Genomic DNA, 24512 nt, shown 5'->3' on the forward strand with positions numbered 1-24512 from the left:
CTGATTATCCCACAGCTTGCACTTAAGATCAGATCATCCGTGCCACTGGTGCCCTGACTGGTGTTGGAGCTTCCATCACCGGTGCCACTTCTGGCTCTGGCTCTGGTTCTGCTTCAGTGTCGTTGGCTATCTGTACCATGATCTTACGCTTCCGGCCCCGTCTCATTTTACCCACGAACTCCTTCACAGCATGTGCCGTTTCTGGCTCCGCCTCCACGTCTGGCTCGCTCGGCTCCAACGCAGTCAACTTACGCTTCCGACCTCTTTTGCCCTTCCCCTTCGTAGCATCTTTCGCAGTACGCTTGGCTCGTGCCTCCTCAATGTCTTCATAGCTCATAACCTTCCCCTGCCCTTTCGCTAGTATTCCAGAATTAGTTGATCGGCGAATTTTGGCTTCGTTGTTGATACTTTTCAAGAATGACCTTTCTTCATCGAGGAGGGCACAAGAAGCAATGGATCTTTGGCCAGCATTGGCAAAGCCTTCTCCCTAGTAGAGTGTTATATAGAGGTGGAATGTTCCTTGCCAATTATGTTTACACCTCCTCGATAAAGGCGCTCGACCGCTTCTCGATAGGCATCCTTCAAAGGTGCAAAGACTCCGACGTCACAGGGCTGAAGCTTGTGCTGTATACGCAGCTATATTTTCCCTCCAGATAGTATTTAGTTTCCCTTTCGTTTTCAAGAAGTACTACAAGCTAACCCTGCCCTTGTGTAACTAATTGATGTGTTGTTTGTTGAGAACATCAAGCCGAGCTCTTCACACGACCCTAGGAGTAGCTGAAGATAGCGTCGTTGTAGAAGTGCGTAGTCCACTCGAAGCATTCAAGCAGCCTATATCCCAATACATTTCCGATCCAGTCTTTTCGAAAGCGTCCCCATAGGACATCCAACGCGAGAACAGAAAGCAAGACTTTCTTGCTGCGCCACACGCGAAAGCATTGCAGGTATTATCGTTGTTACAATCGAGAGCGCATTGCGAGATATCAGCGGACTTGACTGTCATATACCTAATGGAGGTGTTGTTAGACAGAGTAATACTGTCGATATCGATCCCTTCTCCACAATTCAAGGACGAGCTATTGAAAATGGCGGAAGAGCAGTGGAAAAGAGCCGATAGGATCCAAAATATATTCAAAATTTATCATTTCCCTCTTTGTTCATTGGTAAGTATTCAGTACTGAGCTCTCCTTTTAATACAGAAAATTCCAATACACCAAGGCCTATTTAGGAGTGGATGTTAGGTCTCAACTGCTTAGATTGTGAGTCACTTGCTGATCTATCTACTGTATCATCAAACTAGCACTATTTTCGGATACGAAACAGGTCTAGTACTGTATCTACTCTGTTGAAAGTCTTCGTTTCCCGTATCTAAAGAGACGCGTCCAAACTAGGAATTGGAGCCTCGCTTGATCAGGGTTTCGCTTAAACCCTGCATGTAAATAACAAACTTTAGCCGTTGGACTTTTAGGCATGTTCCTCTTACTTGCCTCATCTGAAAATAAAAATATGGCCCCTCGAATCTAAAGACTCCTTATTCAAGCAAGTTCTTTGGACCCCCATATCTAACGACATGAATTCAACATCTAAATCATTCACTACCTCAACTTGTTCATATAAGCGAGTCTTCTTTTACCTTCGTCAATTAGAGCTTTCAAGCACCTTCAAGACATGTCGCCACCATCTTCAAACATTTTGTCTCACGGAAAGCCTGCGCCTGCTTTACATAACACCCCACTTTCTCTGGGTGGTGTGCGTATATACAGACTGAGGCTGCACCCCGACCGTCTCCCGGCGCCTGTTTCGGGGACATATCCTTCAATCCGCCTTTGCGTAGAACTAACCTTGAAAAGGATTTTCTTCAGAGGATTAACCCAGCTTCACTTGATGTGTGGGCATATACTTAAATCTTTGTATACGCAGAATTGAGTCTGCACAAAGGATCCATACAATTACTTATCTAGGCTGCCATCGGGGGGCATCTGCCTGAAATCAAGAACGCCGCAACCTTTGCCCCCTCCAGGCGTTTGGAAGGCGTCATATGCTTAAATCTGCGTACGCCCAGAATCTAGAACGCCACGCCCCAACCCCTCCTCCAGATGCTTGCTTCGGGGGCATATGCTTAGGCGGTAAATGCTTAAATCTGACGCCCAAATCCAAGAACGCCGCACCCTCACCTCTCACCGTCCGGACACTTGCCTTGGTGGCATATGCTTAAACCTGTGTATGGGTAAAATCAAGAAGGCCGCACCTCAATTCCCGCCCCGCCAAGTACTCATTATAAGGGCCTATGCTTAAATCTACGTATACTTAAAATTAAAAAGGTCATCCCCCACCCCTTCTTACACTTGTCTCGCTTATCTCGGGGTGTAGGCTTAAAACTGCATGTGCCTAAGATCAAAAAGGTCATACCCCCAAGGTACCGATCTGTCATTGCCTTATCCTTGCCCCTGCTGCAGGAGGACAATCACCTGTCTCGCTTGTCTTGGGGCATACGCTTGAATCTGCACATGCCCAAATTCAAGAAGGTCATATTCCCACCTCCTTCCCGGCTCTCGTCTCGGGGGCATATGCCTATATCTGCGCATGCCCAAAATGGAGGAGGTCGTACTGAAGGTACCTTCCGTACCCTCCACCTTTATTTAGTTTTCACTTTTCAGGGGATGCGGGGTGATCTCGCTTCGTTGCGGGGTACTTGCACAATAATGTGCACAGCCTCGGTGGGTGCTCATAGACATCGCTGGGTCTTCTCGAGACCAAGTAGCTCCGCATCTCTCCAGCGATCAGTGCTATGAAGTCCATGACAGTACTCTTGATTGATTAGCCATCCTGCCATTCTCGTTCAGGTTCAAGGTAGAATGCATTTTTATTTCACAAAACAAATTCCCAAGCAAACTAGCAGCAAAATACTCCGTACTCGCGACGAGGAACGTAACCCGAACCAGTCAAGACTGAAGTCGCAGTGTCTGCATCATCTCCCAACACTCATCCATACATTCCTCCTTCACAATCTCCTCTTCCTGCTCCTCATTCCCGTGTATATCTACCTCATCATCAATTTCTGATACGATCACCTCCTTTCCACTACCTGTTACGAAGTCACAGTAAAAAGCTGCTGCCTTGGGCCAGAGTACCCATATACAGTGCTCTGCCCGGACGCGAGAAAGATGAGTCTTCACCATCCTCGCTCGCTCGGGACCAAATTTCTCCACGTCCTTTGCGTTGGGTTCAGTAGGGTCATAGTTCGATTCGACAATGCAACCAGGCGCCATTTCATAGAGCATATCTGTTAGTGTTGGCAGAAACCGCTTACTAACGGCAACTAGAAGATCTCCTTAAATCCTGCAGATGTTCTTTAAATCTGTTGAATCGACGAGTTGCTGATGGTGGAGGTGATCTTTGTGCTTCTCCACGACACTGCGTACCTTACTCGGTTTCTTTAGCTTCGCGAGTCTATCTTTGAAAATGTCGCGTTAAGCAAGACACACCATCTTCTTGTCAAGGTCTGAAACTGACATGGTGGCGTCCGAGGACATAACGAAAGCATCTGGACGGAATCGCCGTTGGCGGAGTTGCTATTCAGTGAGGCTCCATAAATTCACAATTCTTGTGCACGGACCTCATTTTTGAAGCTTGATACCCCGCGATTTTGACACCCAGCCTCAGAAATCTGCCATACTGATTGCACTTCTCAGCCAACAAATATTGAATGATGCCCCTGGCACAAAGTTTCGTAGATACTATTGCACAGTGTGCTCACTTTGTATAGAAACTGGCCGTGGCTGATATGGGACAGGTGTTTTGACAATGATACCTATTCCGATCTAACCATTAAATGTCGCGATAGATCTTGGAAAGTTCACCGCGTTATTGTTTGCTCCCAATCGAACGTTCTGCATGCAGCATGCATGGCAGGCTTTAAGGTTCGTATTTCGGGAGTGATCATCATCCAGCTCGAAATCTTACTCTTTATAGGAAGCACATACAGGTGTCATTGATCTAGACGACGATGATCCGGTCGCCGTCGAAATAATGTTAAAATACTTCTATACCGGCAAATATAACGAACCGATCAACGAGAGCAAAGAACTGCATCTACAGTTACAGGCTCAAGTCCTCACATATACCTTAGCCGATAAATACGATATACCGACTTTGATGGGGCTCGCAGAGAAGAGGTTCAAATCTACGCTTGACCAGGGGCCTACACCAGAAGAATATCTATCTGTGGTTTCAGATGTCTACACTGTACCTACACCAACCAACGCCTTACGGGCCATCGCTGTCGAGTATGCTAGAATTAAATTTCGAGACATGATGCAAAGCGCCGATCTTGAATTTTTGCGAGCTCTGCTACAGGATGTACCAGAGTTCGCTTTCGATGTACTTCAGCTGTTCGTCAACGCCCCACTGAGAGGTCGTTGTTTCTCCTGTGGTCCAAATCAGAATGCTGAAGCACTCCAGGCGCGCTGTCTCAACTGCGGCAAGGGAGGGATATCTCTGACACATTGATGGGAGACTTGGATGAGCTTTTTAGTAGATGAAGGCACAAGTCAGTCTCTCCGTTATCAGTGCAGGCTTTGAGATGGTAGGCAGATGGGCTGTGCCTATAGTTGAAGTCGATTATGGAATGCATGATCTTTCCCGTTATGACTTCATGCTTGCTAGCTCAATTTCTGAACAAAATATAACCAAGCAAATATGGTAGTCCGTTAAGGCAGTGTTATCGCAGGACCGTATTGCCTGGAAACGGTAGTTAGTAGTATGTTCCTACGAACATCTACAGTAATGGCGTCTTCTGTAGAACTCGAACGCTGCCACTTCCTTTCTTTTGTCTGTTCTAGTGATGTCTCCTCTCTGCATCCATGCACCTGATTGGTATCCTCTATAGCTTTTGGCAGCTTCTATATTTCTCTTGGAAGGAAGAACCTCTTCACATCATTATGTGAGACATGGTCTTTGGGCCAGTGGAAGAGCTGGATATTAGACCGATCAGCGGGAAGGAGCAAAGCCCTAGCTGTCTGTGGCTCGCTCGCCATTGTTTGAAGTATGTTGCAACCGAGATGCTCTCCGCCAGTCGTTACTTGGAAAGTCATTATTTGGACAGTCGTTATTTGGACAGGCGTCGGTCGGGTCGTGTGAGTGATTGGAGACCAGTTCGAGCTTGATGTCTCCGATTGCATTTTCGGTCTTGAGCTGACTGCTGTTGCCGTCAATCATTCTCGCTGTCCTTGATTGCGTCTTCTGATGTTGTATTTCTACTTCTGTCAGGCTGTTCTTTTACATAGAATTCTTGTCGTCTTAACAAGCATAGCTGTTCACATTAGGGGGCGATTCTGCGGTGGTCCTGCGGGGGTGCGGCTCAATGGCGCAAGCTGTGCCAAGATGCCATGTGGTACGAGCGTTCATCCCACAGCTTGGTTGGTGGCTTGGCTTCCTGCCAACTCCAGTTCAGTCTCCACTTGATCTACCCTGCCAAGGAAGATCCTGTGCGCCCGCCGTTCTGAGCTTTCGCTGCAGCCTCGTCTCTTTTCTTCCTCATTAACAACAACATACAACTGCTAATCTCCACCACAACTCTAGATTTGTGTCGCAGATTTTAGAACGATTGCGAAAGCCCTAAGTACCCCATTGCTGGAGTTTGGAGATCTGCGGAGTTGATTCGACGCCTCTAACGCACTTGGCGCAACGTCCAATCCAATGTCCTCCTCCCAGGACCTGAGAGTGAAGCCGTGAATCTCTCTGTTCGTTGGCTTCCATTGCTATTCATATACTGTCGACCGGCGAAACCTCAGAAGCCAACACAAAATTTCCAAATCATTCCACAGTATCGATCTGCTGACTACCGAGTCACCCACAACACAACTCTGTCGTTGGGCATCCAACCGCCGGCGAAAGTGTTACCGGCAAGCTGGCCATCGACAGCAACCCTGACAAAAAATCAGTCATGGCGTCCAATCTCCAATACAACTATGATTCTCTCCCAGGTCGTGTAGTCCGCTTACTGCGATTATGGCCAGGGCCACCAGACTCTCCCCTCGTTTGTTCCCTGAATAATGTATCTCTGGACGACCCAAACCTGGACTACAAAGCCATGTCCTATGTCTGGGGCGATAAAATCCCCCAGTCTACACTCTGGATTGATAAGATAGATCACAAGCAGCTTTTGATTCGCCCCAATCTAGCTGCGGCACTTAGACAGCTTCGGGAAAACCAACTGTCATGCTGCGATCTTAGCTGCGCCTGTCGAGGAAATTCCACAAGTATCCGCCAGAAACTTCATGAGCACTTTACCTTTCCGACATATCTTTGGATAGATGCTGTCTGTATTGATCAGAACAATATTGAGGAACGGGGCCAACAAGTGTCGCTAATGTTTGAAATCTACACCAAAGCTTCAGTCGTTGTTGCCTGGCTCGGGGAAGAAGACAAGTACACCGTTCCAGCCCTTCGGTTGCTCTATGGGCTTTCTGGTCTCTGGGACTGGTGGTCGGATGATGCAAAGGCTGCAATCCGCCACTTGGCTCACAACGAGGAATTCAAAAGCTTCTGGCTTGCACTGGGCCATTTCTTTGCACGGACCTGGTGGACGCGAATGTGGATTGTACAAGAGATTGTCCTGGCAAAGGACGCGATTCTTGTTTGTGGTCGCTGGTGCGTGAGCTGGGATCGACTTTGCAAGGCGACGACAGTATTGATGGATAGCTCTACCGATGAGCTTTTCGAAGCAACTCTCGTCACAGGAGATTTTCGCCATTTCCATGCAGCCCTACGAGGTATTGGCCTACTCAAATGCTTAAAGGAAACTAGCATGGAAATTGGTCATAATTCGACCGGAACCAGTTCGGGAGAGAAGTGCCGTTTATCTGCACTGCTACATATTGGGAGAAGTTATGAAGCCACCGATCCACAAGATAAAGTTTATGGGATCCTAGGACTTCTTCGTGGATTTGGAGTCTCCCCACAGCTGGAAGTCAGGTACGATAGGACGGTGAGTGACCTTTATATGCGCACTGCGGAATTGATATACAAAGAAGAAAATCTCAACTTTCTTGGATTGGTAGAGGTTAATCGATCCAGCGATCAGAAAAGACAGTTCAGCTTGCCTTCCTGGGCTCCAGATTTTACTGTTCCTACAAATTACTTACCAATATTCAGCGGCATGAGATATCCACCGATATGGTCAGATAAGGCTGAGGTTTCACGAGAGATGTCAGGAACATTTACCTTTACTGGGGACTCCAAAGGTTATTGCAAGTTTGGCCTGAAGGCGAAAACCATCACCGTCACGGGCTTTCGGGTGGACACGATCCAAGGAATCGAAACACGATTTGTGGATATCATACCAGACTTCAGGCGGGGCCATGCCGTAAGGTATGGTAAGCGTATATGTTGGCTCCCGCCTGACGAAACAAAAGAGTCCGAGCTTGAGGAAGTCTGGAATTCTGTTTTGGGTCATAAACCCACCCAGGCCCGAGCTTGGGTTCCCGCCGAAAAGGTTGGCGTCGAAGGCAGCTTTCCTCCCCCCCATATGAATCCACAGTGCTTCCAAACAGCTAAGATGGGATTATACGGCGTCACAGATGCGGCTATCTATGTAGATGACCATATCTGTGGGCTACTGGGACTTGGTGTACCATGTATCTTGCGGCGGCGAGCGAACTCGTGGCGTTTCGTGGGCTTGAGGTGAGTTCTCAACATTGAACCATTCTTGTCCTGACAAGCTCGGCTAACACTAAGGTTGAAAGCGGTATCATTGGTTCTGAAATTATGCAAGGCGGTCTTATGGAAGGGCTAAAGACAGGGTTATTCTCCCTGGAAAAGTTTGTAATTGGATGAAATGCGCAGGAGCAGATATTGAAAGAATGCGAGGCCGAGAATGAGACATTTGCGCCAGGGCAGGAACTATGGTGACGATAGCGTTTGAGTTGGCTTTTGATTTCATTACAACGAGTTGAAATACAACGGACATGAAGACATCCAGTTTTTGCTTGAAAGTGGAGTTATACACTAAGTTGACTTAGCCCCTCTTCATCGGCACTTCGTAGTTGCACTGAAGAAGAAAAGGGACGATGCTGCAGCGAAAGCTCGGATATCGTAGGCCTCGCTGGTCATTGAGCGACATAAATTTGCTCACCTTCGGCCTCTCTGCACTGCTTTTGGAGATGCTCAACGTCATTATAGGATGCTTTGGTCGAGAGATTCCAAGACATGAATGTCAAGTACCAGCTGTTGAAGTAGATTCCCAGTTCGTTGTTGCAGGTCTGGTGGAATGTCCATTGTGGCTTAAGAGGTCTGGGGCAAGCCACCCACTACCCCTGCCCACCTGCGAATAGTCTCACCCGCAGCTCCCCACAACTCTAAAATCTGGCGCCACCCTTTTCCCCCACGTTCATCATCTAACATCACGCCTCCAAGCCACAATGGAGATCCCTCCCCACCTGTCTCACTTCATCGATGCAAGTATGTTTACTCATGATCAGGCCAGGTGGAAGTGCGGCTCGCACTTCTGCTACTTTTGCGACAGGGACTCCAGCGAGTTTGCAAGCAGCTTCACGATCACTAGCAGCAGATTGCTCTTGTGAGAGTGACGCTGTGAGTAGTTGTCCATCAGTATGGCAGGCTCTCGCCGCATGCCCTCACTATTTCGAGCTTTCGCTGCAACCTGGTCTCTTTTCTTCCTCAACATGAACAAACAGTTGTCAATCTCCACCACCACCCCAGGTTCGCGTCGCAGATATGGTATTGATATAAAAAGACCCAAATACTGTTTATCTGCTTGTAGATTTCCGAGTTCTGCAGAGTCGATTCGATGCCGGCCAGCACGTTCGGCGCTAAGACGAGTTCAGTTTCTTCGACATCTCTTTTCCTCCACAACTCTCCTGCACAACCATTCTCAAATTCCGTCAGAACCAAACGCGTTGATCAATAAATCAAATACCACTAGCAGAGAAGCACCGAGCTTCTGCATCATAGCAGTAGGAAGTATAGCGCGAGAATAGAAACAGAGATACGAGAGGACAAAAAGGCGGGAGGAAGAGGGGCTCGAACAAAGAAGAATGGAACAAGAACGACCGGGTTAAGAGAAACGCAATCGGGTGGGCATATTTTAGAGCGTGTAGAAGGACGTAGTTCAGTACACACCGAGGGATTTGATAGCTTTATGTTGCAATTACCTATAGAATTTTGGATGTACGGGATAGCAAGTCGAATTAGGAATTGAGTAATCTTGGTGGAGTTGGTTGTTTCGAGACCGACGCGGTGCTGACGAAGAAGTATGGGGGATCTGCAGAGACGCTGTGCCACATCCCAGCTTTCTTACCCCGCAATACGGCGTCTTTCCTAACGATTCCTTCCACCATCAATTCAACAATCCGGCAAGGTGTAATCATGGAGGCATACGATCAAGAACCAGAGGATCAAAGAGTTGCCGCACATTCATCGTGTATTGCTGAATTTACGACACCAGATGCTGCAACAAAATCCGCGAGCGAACAGGGTGACGCCGATGTTGTAGCCTTGAGACCAGAGCCAGCATTCGATACAACTCCTGGAGGTCTGTTCAATTGCGTATCTTGAGCTGTCCTTACTGAAACAAGATCTTCTAGGGCAGCACCACCTGAACCATTCACATGAAAAGCTACAAGCAGGCCATACCTTCCATTTATTCCCGAAGCTGTCACTCGAGCTGCGCCTTCTGATATGGGAACAGACCTGGCCGGAGCCTCGACTTATTGAAGCCGCAATCTGTGAGGATGAAACGACCATAGAATACGAGGATGTCTCGATTTTGCGCTTCGCAGGCTCGTTGTCTACTTTGCTAGATATGAACTTTGGCACGAGAATTATTGAGGAAGGGCCGGCAGAGTCCTGCCCTCCTCCAGTGTCACTTCACGTCTGCCTCGAATCACGCAAGCATACATTGAAGTATTATCGGCTCATGGAGCATACAAATGCGAAGGTGGGCTCGTTCTACTTCAATCCTCGCCACGATGTTCTTTGGTTCAGCTTCGACTTTACCGACGAGCCTGACTACCTCCGAGATCTGCTGCGTTGTTATGGGAAGCAACTCAATTATGTCGAGAGTGTGCTTGTCCGAGAAGCAGAGTGGGAGGAGTTCACGCCTGCACGGTACATGTCGAAGTACCTTTCGCGTCTAGGCGGCCTGAAAAGTATCACGGTCTTGCTTAGGGATGACGAAGATGATTATGACGAGGGTGGTGATGATGATGATGATGATGATGACGAAGACAGAGATAGCGTTCAGGACATTGACGACGAGAATGATGAAGGTGAACCTGTCGTGGTTGAGGACAAGAGGGAGCTCAGTAGTAGCCATGATTGCAGCAAAGGATTAGATACTGAGGTTGCAAAGCTCCAAGCGCGTGCAGACGAGCTCAAGAGGGAACACGCAGAGCTCTCAAGAAACCAGGAAGGGATATCGAAGAACTTCCACTGCATGGATCGTTGTGGCACGTTCTACTGACTCCGAAAATGATGTCCGATCATCCGGAATAGCTCCATCTGCACCACATACTCCTCCTACGAGTCCTCCAAAGTGGTCACCTTAAACAGATTATCCCAGAAGCCAGAGGGCAAACGTTGACGAAGTCCTCTCGTCGAGTATAGCTTCTGTCTCGCCATTTACTCCTCCAACAAGTCCTCCAAATAGTTCACGCCAACTAGATGTACACATTTCACCATCCCGAAGAGGGCTCGAACATGGATTCCGTTTAGCAGGGATATCTCCTTCTGAGCTCCGTACTCCTCCAACAAGTCCTTTTCCGAACGAGCCGGCTTTGACGCCCAAGGAGAGGCTAGCAGGGAACAGAAATTACATCAAAGTCTCAAGCTTGAAGACCAACCTGAGTCTTGATGATTGGCGATGCTGCTGCATTAAGAAGGACGGGGCTCCTTATCAAAAACGAAGATCAAAAGATAGGGATGTCCAGATCAATTCTCAGCTCGAGTCGATGATATCTCTTACACGATCATCTCCAGAATTCGAATTCGAGCTAGAAAAACTAATCATGATTGTACATTGCACTTATCATAAATCCCCTCCTTACAAAGAACCTCGGATCGAAACTTGGACCACGGTCTTTCCCGCTGAAGACGGCAATACTGACCTGTCGGTTGAGAAGCAAATCAGAAGAGCTCTTGATCAAGTCTCTACTCAGTGTATTGGGATAACGACGTCCGACGAGCGCTGTGAGTTGGGAATAGGGGGGCCAAGGGTTCAGAATTGTTCGAAAACGATTAAAGAGATCATCAAGCAAGAAATGTACTTAGACGATGCCTGCCTTGACGACTTCCTCCAATCCTTGAAGCGAATATGTACTGTCGTCACCATATCAATCGTCGCCCTTTCAAATATGTGGCACGGTGGAAGTTGAGCATTCTTGAGATCCGGGAAAAGGCAGGTTTAAAGATGATGCCGACCATTGACAGTAATGCGCCAGGCGAATTCAGAAGTCAAACACGTACTCCTGATGCTCGAGATACTAGAAGGTATTCTACCAAGAACAACACTAGCCTCGTCTCGCAAAATCGAGGACTGCCAGCTCCGAGAAGCTCGCGACCATTAGCTCTAGATCTGGCTCAGGATCTAGCCGCATTCTGGCCGAAGACTGATGACAGGACCCCTTTCGACATTCTTTCGAGGAGCAACAGACCTGCTGACTACACATCGTCATATCATCTGATTCAAAGCCAACTCAAGAGGCCTTTGGATGAGATTGAGCAGCATGAGGGATATGTCTATCTATATGAGGTCAAAGGAAACAGTGGCTTCGTGAAACTTGGATACACCCGTGGTCCCGTCAAGGTGCGCCATCAAGACTGGACCTTCGACTGCAACAGGGTCGCTAGAACCCTATACCCAATTCCTTCCAGCTCTGCTATACCGGTACGAAATGCCAAGCGCCTTGAGGCTTTATGCCACGCGGAGCTGGACCATCGCAGGATCAGGATCTATTGCAAAGGTTGTTTTAAGCAGCACATTGAGTGGCTTGAGATTTCTCCTGAGGAGGCGATTGCAGTTATTCGGAAGTGGTCGAACTGGATGGCAACGTTCCATATGAGATGCCTCGGCTGAGATCTGGGGTACCGTCGCTCAAAGAAGAAGAGAGGCAGAAAGTTCGGAAAATTGATCAGTTTATGAAGGAGTTATCATTGTGTAATGGAAATTCAGAGATATGCGATGATGTATCTAGTGGGAATATACGAGTCTTGATTACTTAGAGTAGCACACGGGGACTTCTCGTCGAGGTCGCCAGCTAACCACCGTATCCGGTCGCGGGACTTGAAGCAAATCACGGGAGGTACGAATGACCTGAAGAGGTTGTCTTGATGGCAAGCTAGAGTGCTCTATGGACCGGCATAATCCCAGGCTATGAGGTTCCAGAAATCAACAATCTTATCCATGTCGGCAATATGCATTGTATAGTAGTTGGTATGCCCGGCTGGGCAGGCAACTGTCAAAGTACTCTGGAACTGTCAAAGTTAGTGCGCGAAGTAGGATAACACATGTGGTAACATACAACAATCACCATCACACCTGTAAGTTTGTATGTCTCTGCTTATAAAGCAGAAACGCACAGAGTCAGTTCGGCGATAGCTGCCAATATGAAGATAATAATTGGCAGGGTGGTGAAGAGGCCTATATTGACGGCGAAAAAGGAACGCATGTTAGAGGGAGGGCATTGGGAAATGGAACTCATTGAGAGGGAACCACAAGAATATGGTCAGATAAAATTTGTTTATTTGGCGAATACGGATCGATGACTATTTGATGGTTAGTTGATCACGTAATGACGAATTATTCACCAGCCGGTTTGGGGTGGTTGTCTTGTGGATATTTTAAGCGAGGTGGTCATTTTGACCACCAACATACACAGGCAAGAGACGATTTCCAAAGCTCAGTTGGTCAACGAAGCCGCCGAGTTCGCTCTCGGACTTCCTTCGTGTAGAATGGAAGGTGAGACTTGAGAGGAATCTCAAGGCGAAACCCTCGGTTGATGAAACTAGACTTCCGGCGTCCTGAAATGCCCGTTTAAGAATATGCTGCTTTGGTGCCAGCGGAAAACGAGGCTATGGATTAGCAGCTGACCAAAAATTTACAAGGGTACGAGGTGCGCTAATTTATCTTCAAGAAACAGACAGACGCGTATTGTGGATAATCCCATGTAAGCAAGTCATTATGATAGATTCGAGGACCGGATGCATTGACTGACACATTGGCTGGTGTATGGATATTTAGTACTAATACGGTGGCCCATTCCTTACTGGGGCCACGTGCGAACTGCATATGACATGACACCCTCAACACGTCCGTTCGCATCTCTCGACTTCCATAACCCCCTGTACTGTGTCAACATCCTGTCGACACAGTCATCTTCCAGTGTGCCCTCGGAATGATTGCTTGCAAAATTGTGCAAGAGATAGCATAGATTGCAAGTGTGCGAAGCATGTAAGAAAACTGAAGTAGGAGCGCGTCAATCCCACTCTAGGTCAAAGCATATACTACGTAGCATGCATCCGTAATATATCTGCCGTCCTCGACCAACGCTTAGAGTCAAACAGGAGTGGATGCCGCTCTCGGTCTGCTTCTTCTGTTGCGTACTGTAAAGCTGTCTTGCCAAAGTAATCCGTTGTTTCCTGACGAATGTGAGAAATCCTGAGGAGATATATAAGAGCCTCTTCCGTAAGCGACCCTCCAAGCGCAATTGTGTGAAGCAGATTCATCCCCCTGGAGTCCACCTTGTCTATATCCACGTCGTAGTCTTTTAAGAGCTCTAGGACTTCAACATCCACTTCCCCAAACATTGCATATGATTCGGCCAGAGTCTCCCCCGCTTTATTGACAGATTTTGCACGAGTTCCATGACTAAGTAGTAGCTGGCAGATTGACAGGTCGATGAAAAAGCGGAATTGGCTTAGATAGTGCGCCAATGGCGAATTTCCATCGTCATCTGTGTTGTTGGCATTGGCTCCTAGATTCAATAGCGTCCGCACCATATCAAATTGAACAGAGCAGGAGTCTCCGACCGAGTGGTGTAAGGCATTTCTCCCGAAATTGTCTCGGATGTTCAAGAAATCAGGAATCTCTCCTTGATACGCTTCAATGATAGATATGACGGTCTGTGGGCTGCGACTTTTGGCAGCATAGTGGAGTGCAGTTCTGCCCTCATTGTCCGCCATTTCTATGACAGAGCCATGGGAGACGAGGACTTTTACTGTATCAAGATGCCCTGCTAAGCTCGCCAGGTGTAATGCCGTCTGTCTCTTCAAGTTACAGGCAGCGACTCTAACCCCTTTCTGAATTAAGCTTCGAATGATATGTGGCGAGTCCAGCTCTGTATAGTTTACTGTGTGTAACACCGATAAACCTTGAGCGTCCTGAAACGTGACATTGGTCCTATCATCTCTGAGAAGAATCTCAACCAAATCTCTTCGTGTGGTAGTGATTTGAGTGGCCACATCATCATGTACGTCCTCGTCATGGAATTCCACAACATCCCACAAAGATTCCAGTCTCCAACGAGACTCATTCCATGAATCTCTATATTTAGAGCCCTGGATACTCCTGGAGAGCGCTAGATGTAGTGGTGTCTCTCCATAATGGGAGAGTGCATTAGGATCGGCACCGTGACCGAGAAAGAATTCCGTCATCCCTGTGTCGCCGACTAATGCCGCGAAATGGAGTGGAGTCAACCCTCTTAGATCGTCAGTGACAACCCTTTGAGCTGTGTCTGCAATGTTGGGTTCGTAGACAGTAGATCCACGTATAAGCCTTGGAATCCAGCTCCTCCTCTGCACTCTTAAATCAACGGCCACTCCATCGTTAAGTAGTATGCTCGCGATGTCTCTGCGATTGAACTGTATAGTACAATGTAGTGGTGTCATGTTGTTGACATCGGTTATATCAAAAGGTGCGCCATGCGCTAATAGTAATTCCACCATTTCAATGCCGAAGAATTCGCTCTCGATCGACAAATGCAAGGCACCTTTTCTCTCTCCATCGAAGGCGGTCACCTCGGCACCAGCACGTAGCAAAAGCTCAACCGCCGCCTTCTGGCCCTTACTGATTGCAACAAGTAAAGGTGTCTGTCCTTGCAAATCTCGCGCCTCCACGTCTGCCTGGTGTTGAATGAGGAGGTGTATGGACGTGATCTGGCCAATTGATGCAGCATGGTGCAGTGCTGTTCGTCTCAACGTGTCACAAGTACCAGTACCTGAGCCCTCTGCTAGCAACATTCCTACCAATTCCTCTTGCCCGTAGTCTACGGCCCACATCAATGGTGTACAGCCATCAGCATCTTTGACTCCTTGATCATAGCCCTTCTTTAGCAGCTCAAATGCTACATTTCGCAAGCCAAAGTACGCTGTAAGATGCAATCCTTGGATTCCCCTGGGAGCCTTTCGACGATGGCCAGGGTGATTTCCATGTGTGAGCATAGCTTCACCGGCGGCCGCAACCTTGACTGTGCTCTCGAGGAACTGCAGCACCGAGGTGTCCAATTCAGGATTTGAACCCCCCTTTCGAGCATGATGGCCCCAGCTTTGGGCGACGTACTCAAAAAACTGATTTGACTGCAATGACTTCTCAAAATCGTCAGCCTTTGGACAGATCTCGCCTTCGAAGGCACTAATTGAGAGGTACGAGATACAGATCATTGCAATATCCGAGTCTGCAGTGGGAAACCAGCGCCTTTGAGTGCGGTCGAAGTATTCCTGTGCTGTGTAGTGGACTAAACGGACGATATTACTCTCTTTATCCACTGTGACCAATCCGGCACACACAGAAACAATGTCTTCAATTGCTGGGAGATTGTCCTCTTCTAGCTCAAGCTCACCGTATTCTGCGGCTATTGCATACCGGAGCTCCAAAACCGTCAGTGGTCTTGTCGCGTGAGTGATCCAGGACAGAACCTTCTTGGCAAGCACTCCCGAATCGTTTCCTTGTTTGATAATCCTATCCATGGCTCTATCGTATACTTTCAACAAAACCTTGAACTTCTTATTTTCGCTGGAATCCTGAGCTTCGATTTTGAATTGAGATAAAGCCGTCCTAATAGCCTTCGGAACCCTCAACTGCTCAAGTTCACGGAGATAAAGCTCTGCCAAGAGAAAACTAAACACATGTGAGCACGGAAACCTTGCTTTTGATCATCGGACAGGGTAGGGTACACACATTCCCCCAGCAGCCATTGTAATGACACCCTTGATTTCCTCCTTTAGTTCAGGTCTGCTCGAAACACATTTGGGGAGCAGTGGCAATTGGCCGTTTAGGTATTTCAGTACGTCTCCATCACTGGCGCGAATTTCGCAGCAGAGATGTCCCTTGAAGTCTTCTTCGATGCCCACATCCTTCCGAAAGGTTGCGAAGAGCTTTGCCCCAGTCACGCTTTGAAGACCAAAGATTTGTGATAGGAACCTTGATCGATGTCCATTCGATACTTGGCACTCATCCATTGCATCGATTATGATGAAAGTCTTCGAAAACGCAGCAACCACCGATCGCAAAGTTGTGAAGATCTCGTCAAGTAATGGGCGCGTACGCCTTGCCTTGTGCTTTTCGTAAAGAGAGAACAGACTTTCCGGCAGGCAAGCCTGACTTTCAGCAAGCTGTCTAAGCAGACTTTCGAGGAGATCCTTGGGCCTCTGTTCGCCTTGCCGTCGAAAATTACAGAAGATGTACGCGATACCAATAGTTGAGTTTTCGGTAAATCGAGTAGCTAAATCGTTGATCACAACGGCGGTCATGATTGTTTTGCCCACTCCAGGAATGCCTGGACAAAACAGTGTTGATCGATCAGTGTGCAACCACTGTTGGAACTCGACACAACCCAAAAGCCATTGGCCAGTTCCTTCCTGTCGATAGCTAAGGAAGTCACTTTGGTCTGATGAATAGGTGATCGGGGTAATCCAGTCCAGGATAGCCTGCCGATTCTGCTCTCGCTCTCGATGCTCTTGTTGTTCATTACCACGATCTAGGCTGTCTCGGATAGCCAATGTAATTTTGTTGTCAGCTTCATGCCACTCCTGCTGTTCTCTTCTTCCTTCTCTGACCTCTTTATGGATAGTTGCTCCTAAGGCGGCCACGTCAATCCAGAGTATGCTGTCGAGCGACTTGCATTGCCGAGAGAGGATCTGGATTGATTCTCGTGTATGGTTAGCTAGGAAAGCCCCTTTCAGTCTCTCCCAGCTTAGCCGGTGTCCTTGACTTCTCTGACTTAGCTCCATGAGCAAGGACTCTAGCTCCTTGTGACATATTTCGAGCATGTTTTTCGTGTCACTGGTAGAGGAAGCATCGGGGCCAAGCTGCGAGAGGAGTACTGAGGGTCGGTGTTGAAACGCTTCCGCGAAATCTGGATTGAGAAGGATATTGGTATGCAATTCGGACAATACAGTTCTCAGGGTTCGAAGTTCAGCTATGAAAGCCTTGACTGCTTCTGGTGCGTCTTTCCAATCCAGCCCTAATTGGACCACTACCTTTGTGATTTGCAGAGCGAGACTGAGAACTCCGATGATCCCAGCTCCTGTGCCAAAAGGGTCGGCCATTTCATACAATATCGAATGCAGGGCCGTTTGAGTTCAACGTTCAAAAACTGCAGTAAAAATAGGTCTCTGTTTCCATACGAGGTTGTGAAGAGCTTGATTCGACCGTATTATGCAGAAAAGTATGTTCTTGCTTTAGAAATTTAATATTTATGGTTGTTTGGGAAAAGCTATGATACTGGGAGAAGGAAGTGGATATGAGGTGCCAGATTCTTGCGACACGCTGACAGTGGCGATGCGTGATGGACAGATGAGAGGCTGCGGCGAGGCAGATTTGCGCCGGAAAATTCGGCAAACCATTGCAGTCACCAGGGAGGAACTACGTCGGCGCCTCATCTTCTGGATCAAAAATCCCTGACACAAGTTGGTATAGCAAAGGTCTACATCGTCTTGCCACTAGAGATTTATCTTATCGTTCATTAAAGCTTACCAGTGAATGGAGCTCAAGTTTCTTCACAGCGACGCTATGGACCGATCTGGCGGGGTAAGGTGGCCGCCGCGGTTCGCCCCGGCTGTCTCCACCTGAGACCCGCTAGCCCCACCTTTGATAAAACTCACCTCGGACCTCGTTCGAGAAAGATGGTGCGACGAAGCTTAGCTCTGGTGGCTACATCTTAGAATATCGCTCCATCAACCTTATCGTTACAGTACAGTCTGCTATTGAACTGAGTCGGCCAGATTTCAAATATGCCCGGTTATCTTTTCGTTTCTTTCTTCACCTATGTTTGGTGATGCTTTCTGTCAGTGGGGAGCGCACATCGTGAGTAGTGCAGATGTAGATTCGTGGGCCGAAATTGGGCAGGCGGGCCCGCTTCCTCGTAATGGCATGTCGGCATGTCGGCATGTCGTGATTCTTCCCAGAACTAAAAGGTAGACATATCGAATCCTGAGGCCATCAATTTGGAAAGTGAGGAAGGTCTTGAGATATAGGATACTTATTGAACCATTAATGTTAAATTTTCTGTATTACAAGCTGAAAAATATCTTTAACGAATTAGCTCCCCTCTGCAAGAAGTTCCGTAATCCGTCGTAGGTGAAACTAGCGCGGCACTCAGAGCCATTTACTGTTAAACCATACTCCACAATCTGCCGATTCCTTCTCCAAACCTTGTGTTCTTGTGCAGCTTATATTAAGGCAAAGGATTTTAACGCGTCAATAAGCCAGTTACCCCCTAAGACAAAAAAGGAGTCGTGAATGGGAAACACGTCGGAATAAGTTCGAAATGCTCAGCTGGTCGCAGGTGTAAAGATGAAATGCACATGACGTGAGCAAAGGATACTGTAGGGAGTGGAAGCCAGTCGCGGGAGCTCCGGCGATGGTGATTCTGAGTATCTGCCTCGAAACATTGAGCTTGACTCTAGCAGCGGATCATGCTTTACATCTGCAATAGGTGTTGAAAATGCTACTTCCCAGCCCTGTACCCATCTCCTCTTGTCCTTTGTAATTCTCCGCAATATTTTCGCAGCTCACATCTTGTCTGTTGTCCTCTAAGGATGGACTGGTGAGAACCCTGTTGTATCCGTTCCTTGATTTCTTTCAGAACTCCACTGTTGGCTGTGCTCGATGGCCGTCCTTCAAAGACCAGGCAGATTCGTTATGAAGTCAAAGGATGCATTGTGTACTTTGTTGCTGTCGGTATATTAGCAGTGATACTAATTTCAACTTACTCGTATCTTTTTTCGTTTCATACTGCGATTCTGCGATAGGAAATCTGTTAATACTGCTTTGACTCACGATTTATACTTATCGTGTCCAAAATCTTCGAGGTATAGTACCTTAGTGCTCTTATTCCCGGAAAGGCTGGAGATATACTGACTCGCAAGGGGAGGAAGGAGGCTAGGATAAGATCTGTAAATCATATCTTGCTTGATAGCTAACGCAACTCTGTAGTTTGAGCGCACAGGTCTGAAACTATTTAAACATACTTGTTAATTCCATACTGCATATGCGAGATGTCTGCGTTGGATTTATGCGTTTTTTCACCCCCGCTACAGCCATATCAACGCGGGTCCCTCAAGTGGTGGTCATCAGGTGGGTTACCCGGTAGATGGATGATGGAATGCCTTTTCTGGTAAGTTAAGTCTTCTTTGTTGGAGTTGAAAAAGCCAATACTTGTTCGCCACTGATTCGTAGAATTTGTGGGTTGTTGGTGGTAAATTACCCCTGGTTCTGTAGGGGGTCAATTTTCTGATGGTATCACCACCACTAGGTGACAACAATCGAGTAACGAGAAGGTAACGTCTTTGAAATTTAATAATAAAGCAGTCATACCATCACGTATCAGAAGGCTGAGAGATGATCTTCTCAACTTGTTACATGTATAAAACGCTCTGAGGCATCCCATTTCCTCGCGAAATGTACCTTGTGTTGCATCACGATGGCAAAAAGAAGGAATCCGTACAAAGGGAGTTCAGGGCGACAGAAGACATTGGTCAAGAAAGCTCACAAACTGGGCCAACTTCCTGGGTTCGAAGTAGCGCTGTTCATTCGTCGGCGAGGCCGAGTCACTGCATACCGTTCAATCGATGACGAGTCTTGGTGGCCAGTGAAGGCAGATATTGTAAGTCGAATAGATAGATATCTGGCATCTAACTAATTCCGGTAATTCAGGATTTCGCATACCCGCCGCCGACGAATCTTCTGCCGCATCACTTCGAGAACGAGAGCAGCGAGCAGGTCAATGAGACTGCTACCGAGTAAAAGATACTATCATCAATCAGAAATCAATTCAACCCTTTGTGCGATAAGACAAGTCGAGTTGTAAGCCTTGCCACAATACAAGAGCAGAGAGTGGTCAATCAAACCATACAGCAGCGGCACTTGGAACAGACAGCATATTTGATAAGACCAAATGGACAATTTTCCCCTGTATTTGATGTAATTTGTTCATATTTATTGCTCGACATTGGCATTAATTTGAGATGGCATCGCACTTGATGCTGGCCTGCGAATGCTCGTGCTTCCCCCATCTCTGATTTTCACAATCAAAGAGTTCCTTTTCTAGTCTTTTGCATTTTCGGCACAGTTCCAATCCACCACCAGTGAAATAATGACCTTACAGTGAGGTTCTATAATTGGCACGCCTAAGAGTACCGAAGGACATGAAAGTCGAGGAACCACCCGGCGGAAATATCCCATCCTCAAGCTGCCGCAACAAAATTGAAGTCAAAAGCTTGCTCTTTCTCGCTACTGTAATCCCAAGACCCACGATCGGCTTCATAAGCAAAACGGATGCGTGGAATCAGCCTTCTTGGGGATACAGCTTGCTTGAGGAAGCAATGCTAGTTTGGTCAGCCAATATTCGCAATGCACCATCTTGTTGCTCCTTACATTCATCAAACTCTCAAATGACCCTTCTAGAGTACACGAGAGGAAATCAAGCGCGTCCCTAGACCATTTCTCATCATCTGGGGTGAGGTGGTAGCGGGAAAGCATCATTTCCTCTATGATATCGGCTAAAATTGGAAAATCCAATAGAACCTGTGAGATTTTAGGGCTCTCATATAGTCCATCATACTTGAGCTCTCGAGGGTCTAGAACTTTGACGCGTGGGTAAGCACAAGCTGTGTGTCACATGTGGAAAACCAACCAAGCTTGATATCTCCGTCGAGAGACAACCAGATATTTTCTTGCGAGAGGTCTTTGCAAGAAAGCTTCAGCGAAGAGATATAAGCAACGCCCTTTAGAACCTGATACTATCAGCCACTGCGTTGTGATTGACTAAGGGCATCTAGTACTTCGGTAAGTATTGTCGCTATCTCTCGCTCTTTGAGATCATATTTCTGGAATTGCAACTGAGCGAAAGAGACGTCAAGATGTTCCATGACGAGAAAAGTCCTATCATCATAACTATAGATCTCTTCGATTTTTGCGATGTTGGGATGTTTGATTTGGGTAATAACAGGCGGGTCTCCTAAAACTTCAAAAGGAGAAACCTCTCGAATATCGGCAAGTTGGAAGGACGATGCTTTGCGCAGGGCTAATGTGGTCCCGCCAGCATGTCGAATATAGCTGTAGTCATTCCACGGGTTCTTGAGCAACACCTTAAGTACCCTTCGAACCTTCTCCGGTGTACCTGCATCTGTCGGACTTGGAGGAGCCTCGTCAGTATCATCTGATGGGCGGCCCAAAAAAGCTTGAACCCTTCGCAAATGACGAAGTACTGGTTGGCTCATTGTGTTAATAACGGGGAAATTATTTCACTGTATTTAAGGAGACGTCTCAATCTTCTCGGAGAGTATTGTAATCGATAGTGCATGGAGAACGAGATTCGTAGTTGTTGCCAGCCGTTTTGTGGTGCTTGTCACTGGTCTCAGGTGGATATCATAAGCGAGGTGGTCACTTTGACCATCAACATTCGAATGGGTTTGATAACCACCTCTGCATTGGCAAGCTTTCTGAGAACCACGTCATTCCTGATTTCTGGTGGTGGAGAGCGGTTTACCTGAGGGCGATTACATACAGACGAAGCCAAGCATCGTGTGCGGTAAGCCAACCTCTGGTACTTTGCACATTTGACCAGTACAATATTTGACAAAATAGAGACTATTGACGAAAGTTAGAGAGAGGAAGGCAAGTGCTTAGTTTTATTGAGTTGCTCTAATTACATGAGTTCCAATTGCAAATAAACGATGCACAAAGGGACAAAACAAGTGTGGAGCAAAGAGCACCAAAACTCAACCCAACGACGTGCCCATTTGAAACTTTGATACCAGCGACACCGCGCAAGTCCCATGATGCTTGTTTTGTGATGATTATAGGGAGCATAAGGAAAAAGCAGGTAGTAATGCTCCAGAAAACAACTAAACTCTTCAGTAGAATGCCAAAATGGCGAAAGCGCTGCATGAAAATATAGTAATGAGAAGAGACCATAGCTGCTACAGTGACAGTAAGCATCACTGTAGATACAATTGCCAAGGCTATCGATATATGAATTATTCCGGAGGTAATGCCCTTGAGCGCATATATATCCTCGATTCTCGTCACTGCCCCCAGAGGAACATTCAGCGTCGCTAGGTTTATCGGCAATGGTTGGCAGTCGGTGTGCGAAGAGTATCCGAGACAACATTGAATTGTTCCAAAAGTGATGTTTTGGAGCCGGGTATCGATGGGATCGTTTTGTCTTGGGTTTGGTAGACCATGTCGCAAGAGTCTTTGGGGTCCAGTACTTTAGAACTGTCGAAGTTAGTGCGTGAAGTAGGATAACACATATGGTAACATACAACTATTACCATCACACCTGCAAGTTTGTATGTCTCTATTCGTAAAGCAAAAATGCACAGAGTAAGTTCGACGATAGCTGCTAATATGAAAATAATAATTGGCAGGGCAGTGAAGAGGCTTATATTGACGGCGAAAAAGGAACGCATGTCAGTGGGAGAGAATTGGGAATTAGAACTCATTGAGAGGGAACCACAGGGATATGATCAGACAAAAAATTTTTATTTGGCGAATACGGATCGATGACTATTTAATGGTTATTTGATCACGTATCGACGAATCATTTACCAGCCTATATGAGGTGGTTATCATGTGGATATTTTAAGCGAGGTGGTCATCTTGACCATCAACAATGAATTAGTATCATAGATTAATTTTCTCTTTCTGGCACATCGCATTCAATTAGTAAGCTTGCCGCTCTTGCTCAGGTGCAAATCACTCTCGGCTCACCCTCGGCTCAGTCAACTCGCCTGAGTAACCTGAGCAACCTGAGCGACTCACCTGATCACCCTGAGCAACCCTGGGAAATCAGACCCTCCTGATACATTCGCCCACCCCTCTAACCGAGCCAATTAAAGTCGTTCGAATTGGGGGGGGGGGGGGGGGGGGGGGGGACGAATTCGCAGCTGAACTCGCGGACGAACTGACTAAGCAGTCTAAAAGGGCTAGATCGGGAGTTCATGTAGAACAGCAAGCGAGGCGTCTGACTGAGGCAAACCCTGAGCGAAATTTACCACATCGTCACGTGTTTTGACTTATCGCTTTTTAGCCAATACCACATGATCTGACCTGTGTTCTCTCATCATCTTTGTCAACTTCTAAAGAGCATACTCAAGGAGCGCAAACAAGTTCCCAAGTAACCTAAAGTGGACACTTTCTAAAAAGATACCCAGTGCTTTGCCTACGGTGTAAGTTGGTTCAAAATGGATGCCTTTCAGGAGAGTACTGCTCTTCCCTCTATAAAATCGTTCCTGCTCCTTACTAATCTTAATCTAAATACCTTCTTCTTCAATCTCATCGTTTGATCGACTTCCCATGCCGTGGAAGTTACTGTTTCGGTATCCTCGATGCCAACAGAGGAGTCAACAGAGGAGTTCTTCGCGCGATCCCGCGGCAAAGGCTCTGGTATCAAATCAGAAATTGTCAACGGAACAAAAAAGCCTGGAGGAGGGAACAAAGAACAACTATAATCGTGCCCTAGCACGACGGAACCAGTAAGGGCTATTTCTTGATTTCCAGCAAATATTTCTTATGATACTTATCTGTTTTACTAAATAGATTTGAACTCGAGCACCTGGAAGCTACTCCAAATGATATAGAGACGTCGAAAGATTGGGCCGGATGTATTGCGCACGGTATCGTGGGTGCTTATAGCGACGATATTGCAGCGTTAGGCTCTGTTGTCCGCTCGTGAAAGGATCTTACAGCAGGCTGGCAGTGTCGCAATCCTGAACTTTGGCAGTCTCTCCCGGCAGAAAAACAGCATGAGCTGAAAGCAAGCCAGAATTTACCGCCATCGAATGGGAGCTGGAAGCTCCGTCTTTACATCCTAGGGACGACTCGGCTGTCATGGATCGATGAAAGGAGTTACGTGTAGAGAGAAAAGTAAGAGTATTGCCGAAGAGCTTCGCAAGAGCCGGAAACTCCAGCCGAGCAAAAGTCCTTCCCAGCAAGGACGAAAAGTACTTGACCAGGTATCACCAGACTATACTTTCCCGCGTCCGCGCCTTGA

At 47.2% G+C, this 24512-nt stretch overlaps 9 protein-coding genes across 9 annotated transcripts; 6 read left to right on the forward strand and 3 right to left on the reverse strand.

Moving 5' to 3' along the window:
- Positions 1 to 28: 28 nt before the first annotated feature.
- Positions 29 to 337, reverse strand: ONS95_014777 (uncharacterized protein; the record flags this gene model as incomplete). The annotated part of the gene is made up of 1 exon (XM_058508451.1): positions 29 to 337. One exon carries the CDS (start codon positions 335 to 337, stop codon positions 29 to 31), a length of 309 nt encoding a protein of 102 aa, XP_058356138.1.
- Positions 338 to 3905: 3568 nt separating this feature from the next.
- Positions 3906 to 4509, forward strand: ONS95_014778 (uncharacterized protein; the record flags this gene model as incomplete). Its single annotated transcript, XM_058508452.1, has 2 exons — positions 3906 to 3920; positions 3973 to 4509. The coding sequence occupies 2 exons, from the start codon at positions 3906 to 3908 to the stop codon at positions 4507 to 4509; spliced, it is 552 nt and encodes a 183-aa protein (XP_058356139.1).
- A 966-nt stretch (positions 4510 to 5475) lies between these two features.
- ONS95_014779 (uncharacterized protein) lies at positions 5476 to 7974 on the forward strand. Its single transcript, XM_058508453.1, has one exon. The coding sequence runs from the start codon at positions 5945 to 5947 to the stop codon at positions 7685 to 7687; it is 1743 nt and encodes a 580-aa protein (XP_058356140.1). The 5' UTR covers positions 5476 to 5944; the 3' UTR covers positions 7688 to 7974.
- A 1413-nt stretch (positions 7975 to 9387) lies between these two features.
- On the forward strand, positions 9388 to 10483 carry ONS95_014780 (uncharacterized protein; the record flags this gene model as incomplete). The annotated part of the gene is made up of 2 exons (XM_058508454.1): positions 9388 to 9553; positions 9606 to 10483. 2 exons carry the CDS (start codon positions 9388 to 9390, stop codon positions 10481 to 10483), a joined length of 1044 nt encoding a protein of 347 aa, XP_058356141.1.
- An 849-nt stretch (positions 10484 to 11332) lies between these two features.
- On the forward strand, positions 11333 to 12094 carry ONS95_014781 (uncharacterized protein; the record flags this gene model as incomplete). The annotated part of the gene is made up of 1 exon (XM_058508455.1): positions 11333 to 12094. The coding sequence occupies one exon, from the start codon at positions 11333 to 11335 to the stop codon at positions 12092 to 12094; it is 762 nt and encodes a 253-aa protein (XP_058356142.1).
- Positions 12095 to 13210: 1116 nt separating this feature from the next.
- ONS95_014782 (uncharacterized protein) lies at positions 13211 to 17995 on the reverse strand. The gene is made up of 2 exons (XM_058508456.1): positions 16193 to 17995; positions 13211 to 16132 (listed from the first exon to the last, which is right to left on the reverse strand). The coding sequence occupies exons 1-2, from the start codon at positions 17560 to 17562 to the stop codon at positions 13522 to 13524; spliced, it is 3981 nt and encodes a 1326-aa protein (XP_058356143.1). The 5' UTR covers positions 17563 to 17995; the 3' UTR covers positions 13211 to 13521.
- A 1942-nt stretch (positions 17996 to 19937) lies between these two features.
- ONS95_014783 (uncharacterized protein) lies at positions 19938 to 20260 on the forward strand (the record flags this gene model as incomplete). Its single annotated transcript, XM_058508457.1, has 2 exons — positions 19938 to 20120; positions 20171 to 20260. The coding sequence occupies 2 exons, from the start codon at positions 19938 to 19940 to the stop codon at positions 20258 to 20260; spliced, it is 273 nt and encodes a 90-aa protein (XP_058356144.1).
- A 440-nt stretch (positions 20261 to 20700) lies between these two features.
- Positions 20701 to 21735, reverse strand: ONS95_014784 (uncharacterized protein; the record flags this gene model as incomplete). The annotated part of the gene is made up of 4 exons (XM_058508458.1): positions 20701 to 20841; positions 20891 to 21099; positions 21150 to 21249; positions 21298 to 21735. 4 exons carry the CDS (start codon positions 21733 to 21735, stop codon positions 20701 to 20703), a joined length of 888 nt encoding a protein of 295 aa, XP_058356145.1.
- Positions 21736 to 23815: 2080 nt separating this feature from the next.
- Positions 23816 to 24194, forward strand: ONS95_014785 (uncharacterized protein; the record flags this gene model as incomplete). The annotated part of the gene is made up of 2 exons (XM_058508459.1): positions 23816 to 23994; positions 24059 to 24194. The coding sequence occupies 2 exons, from the start codon at positions 23816 to 23818 to the stop codon at positions 24192 to 24194; spliced, it is 315 nt and encodes a 104-aa protein (XP_058356146.1).
- Between the last annotated feature and the right edge of the window lie 318 nt (positions 24195 to 24512).

This window comes from Cadophora gregata (assembly GCF_030347475.1).
Source record: "Cadophora gregata isolate MNR1 chromosome Unknown scaffold_9, whole genome shotgun sequence".
NCBI classification, from domain to species: Eukaryota; Fungi; Ascomycota; class Leotiomycetes; order Helotiales; family Ploettnerulaceae; genus Cadophora; species Cadophora gregata.

Coding starts and splice junctions, on each gene's coding strand:
- ONS95_014779 (XM_058508453.1), top strand. CDS start 5,945: ATGGCGTCCAATCTCCAATACAACTATGATTCTCTCCCAGGTCGTGTA.
- ONS95_014782 (XM_058508456.1), bottom strand. CDS start 17,562: ATGGCCGACCCTTTTGGCACAGGAGCTGGGATCATCGGAGTTCTCAGT. Junction 16,133..16,192: donor ACAATGGCTGCTGGGGGAAT/GTGTGTACCCTA, acceptor ACATGTGTTTAG/TTTTCTCTTGGCAGAGCTTT.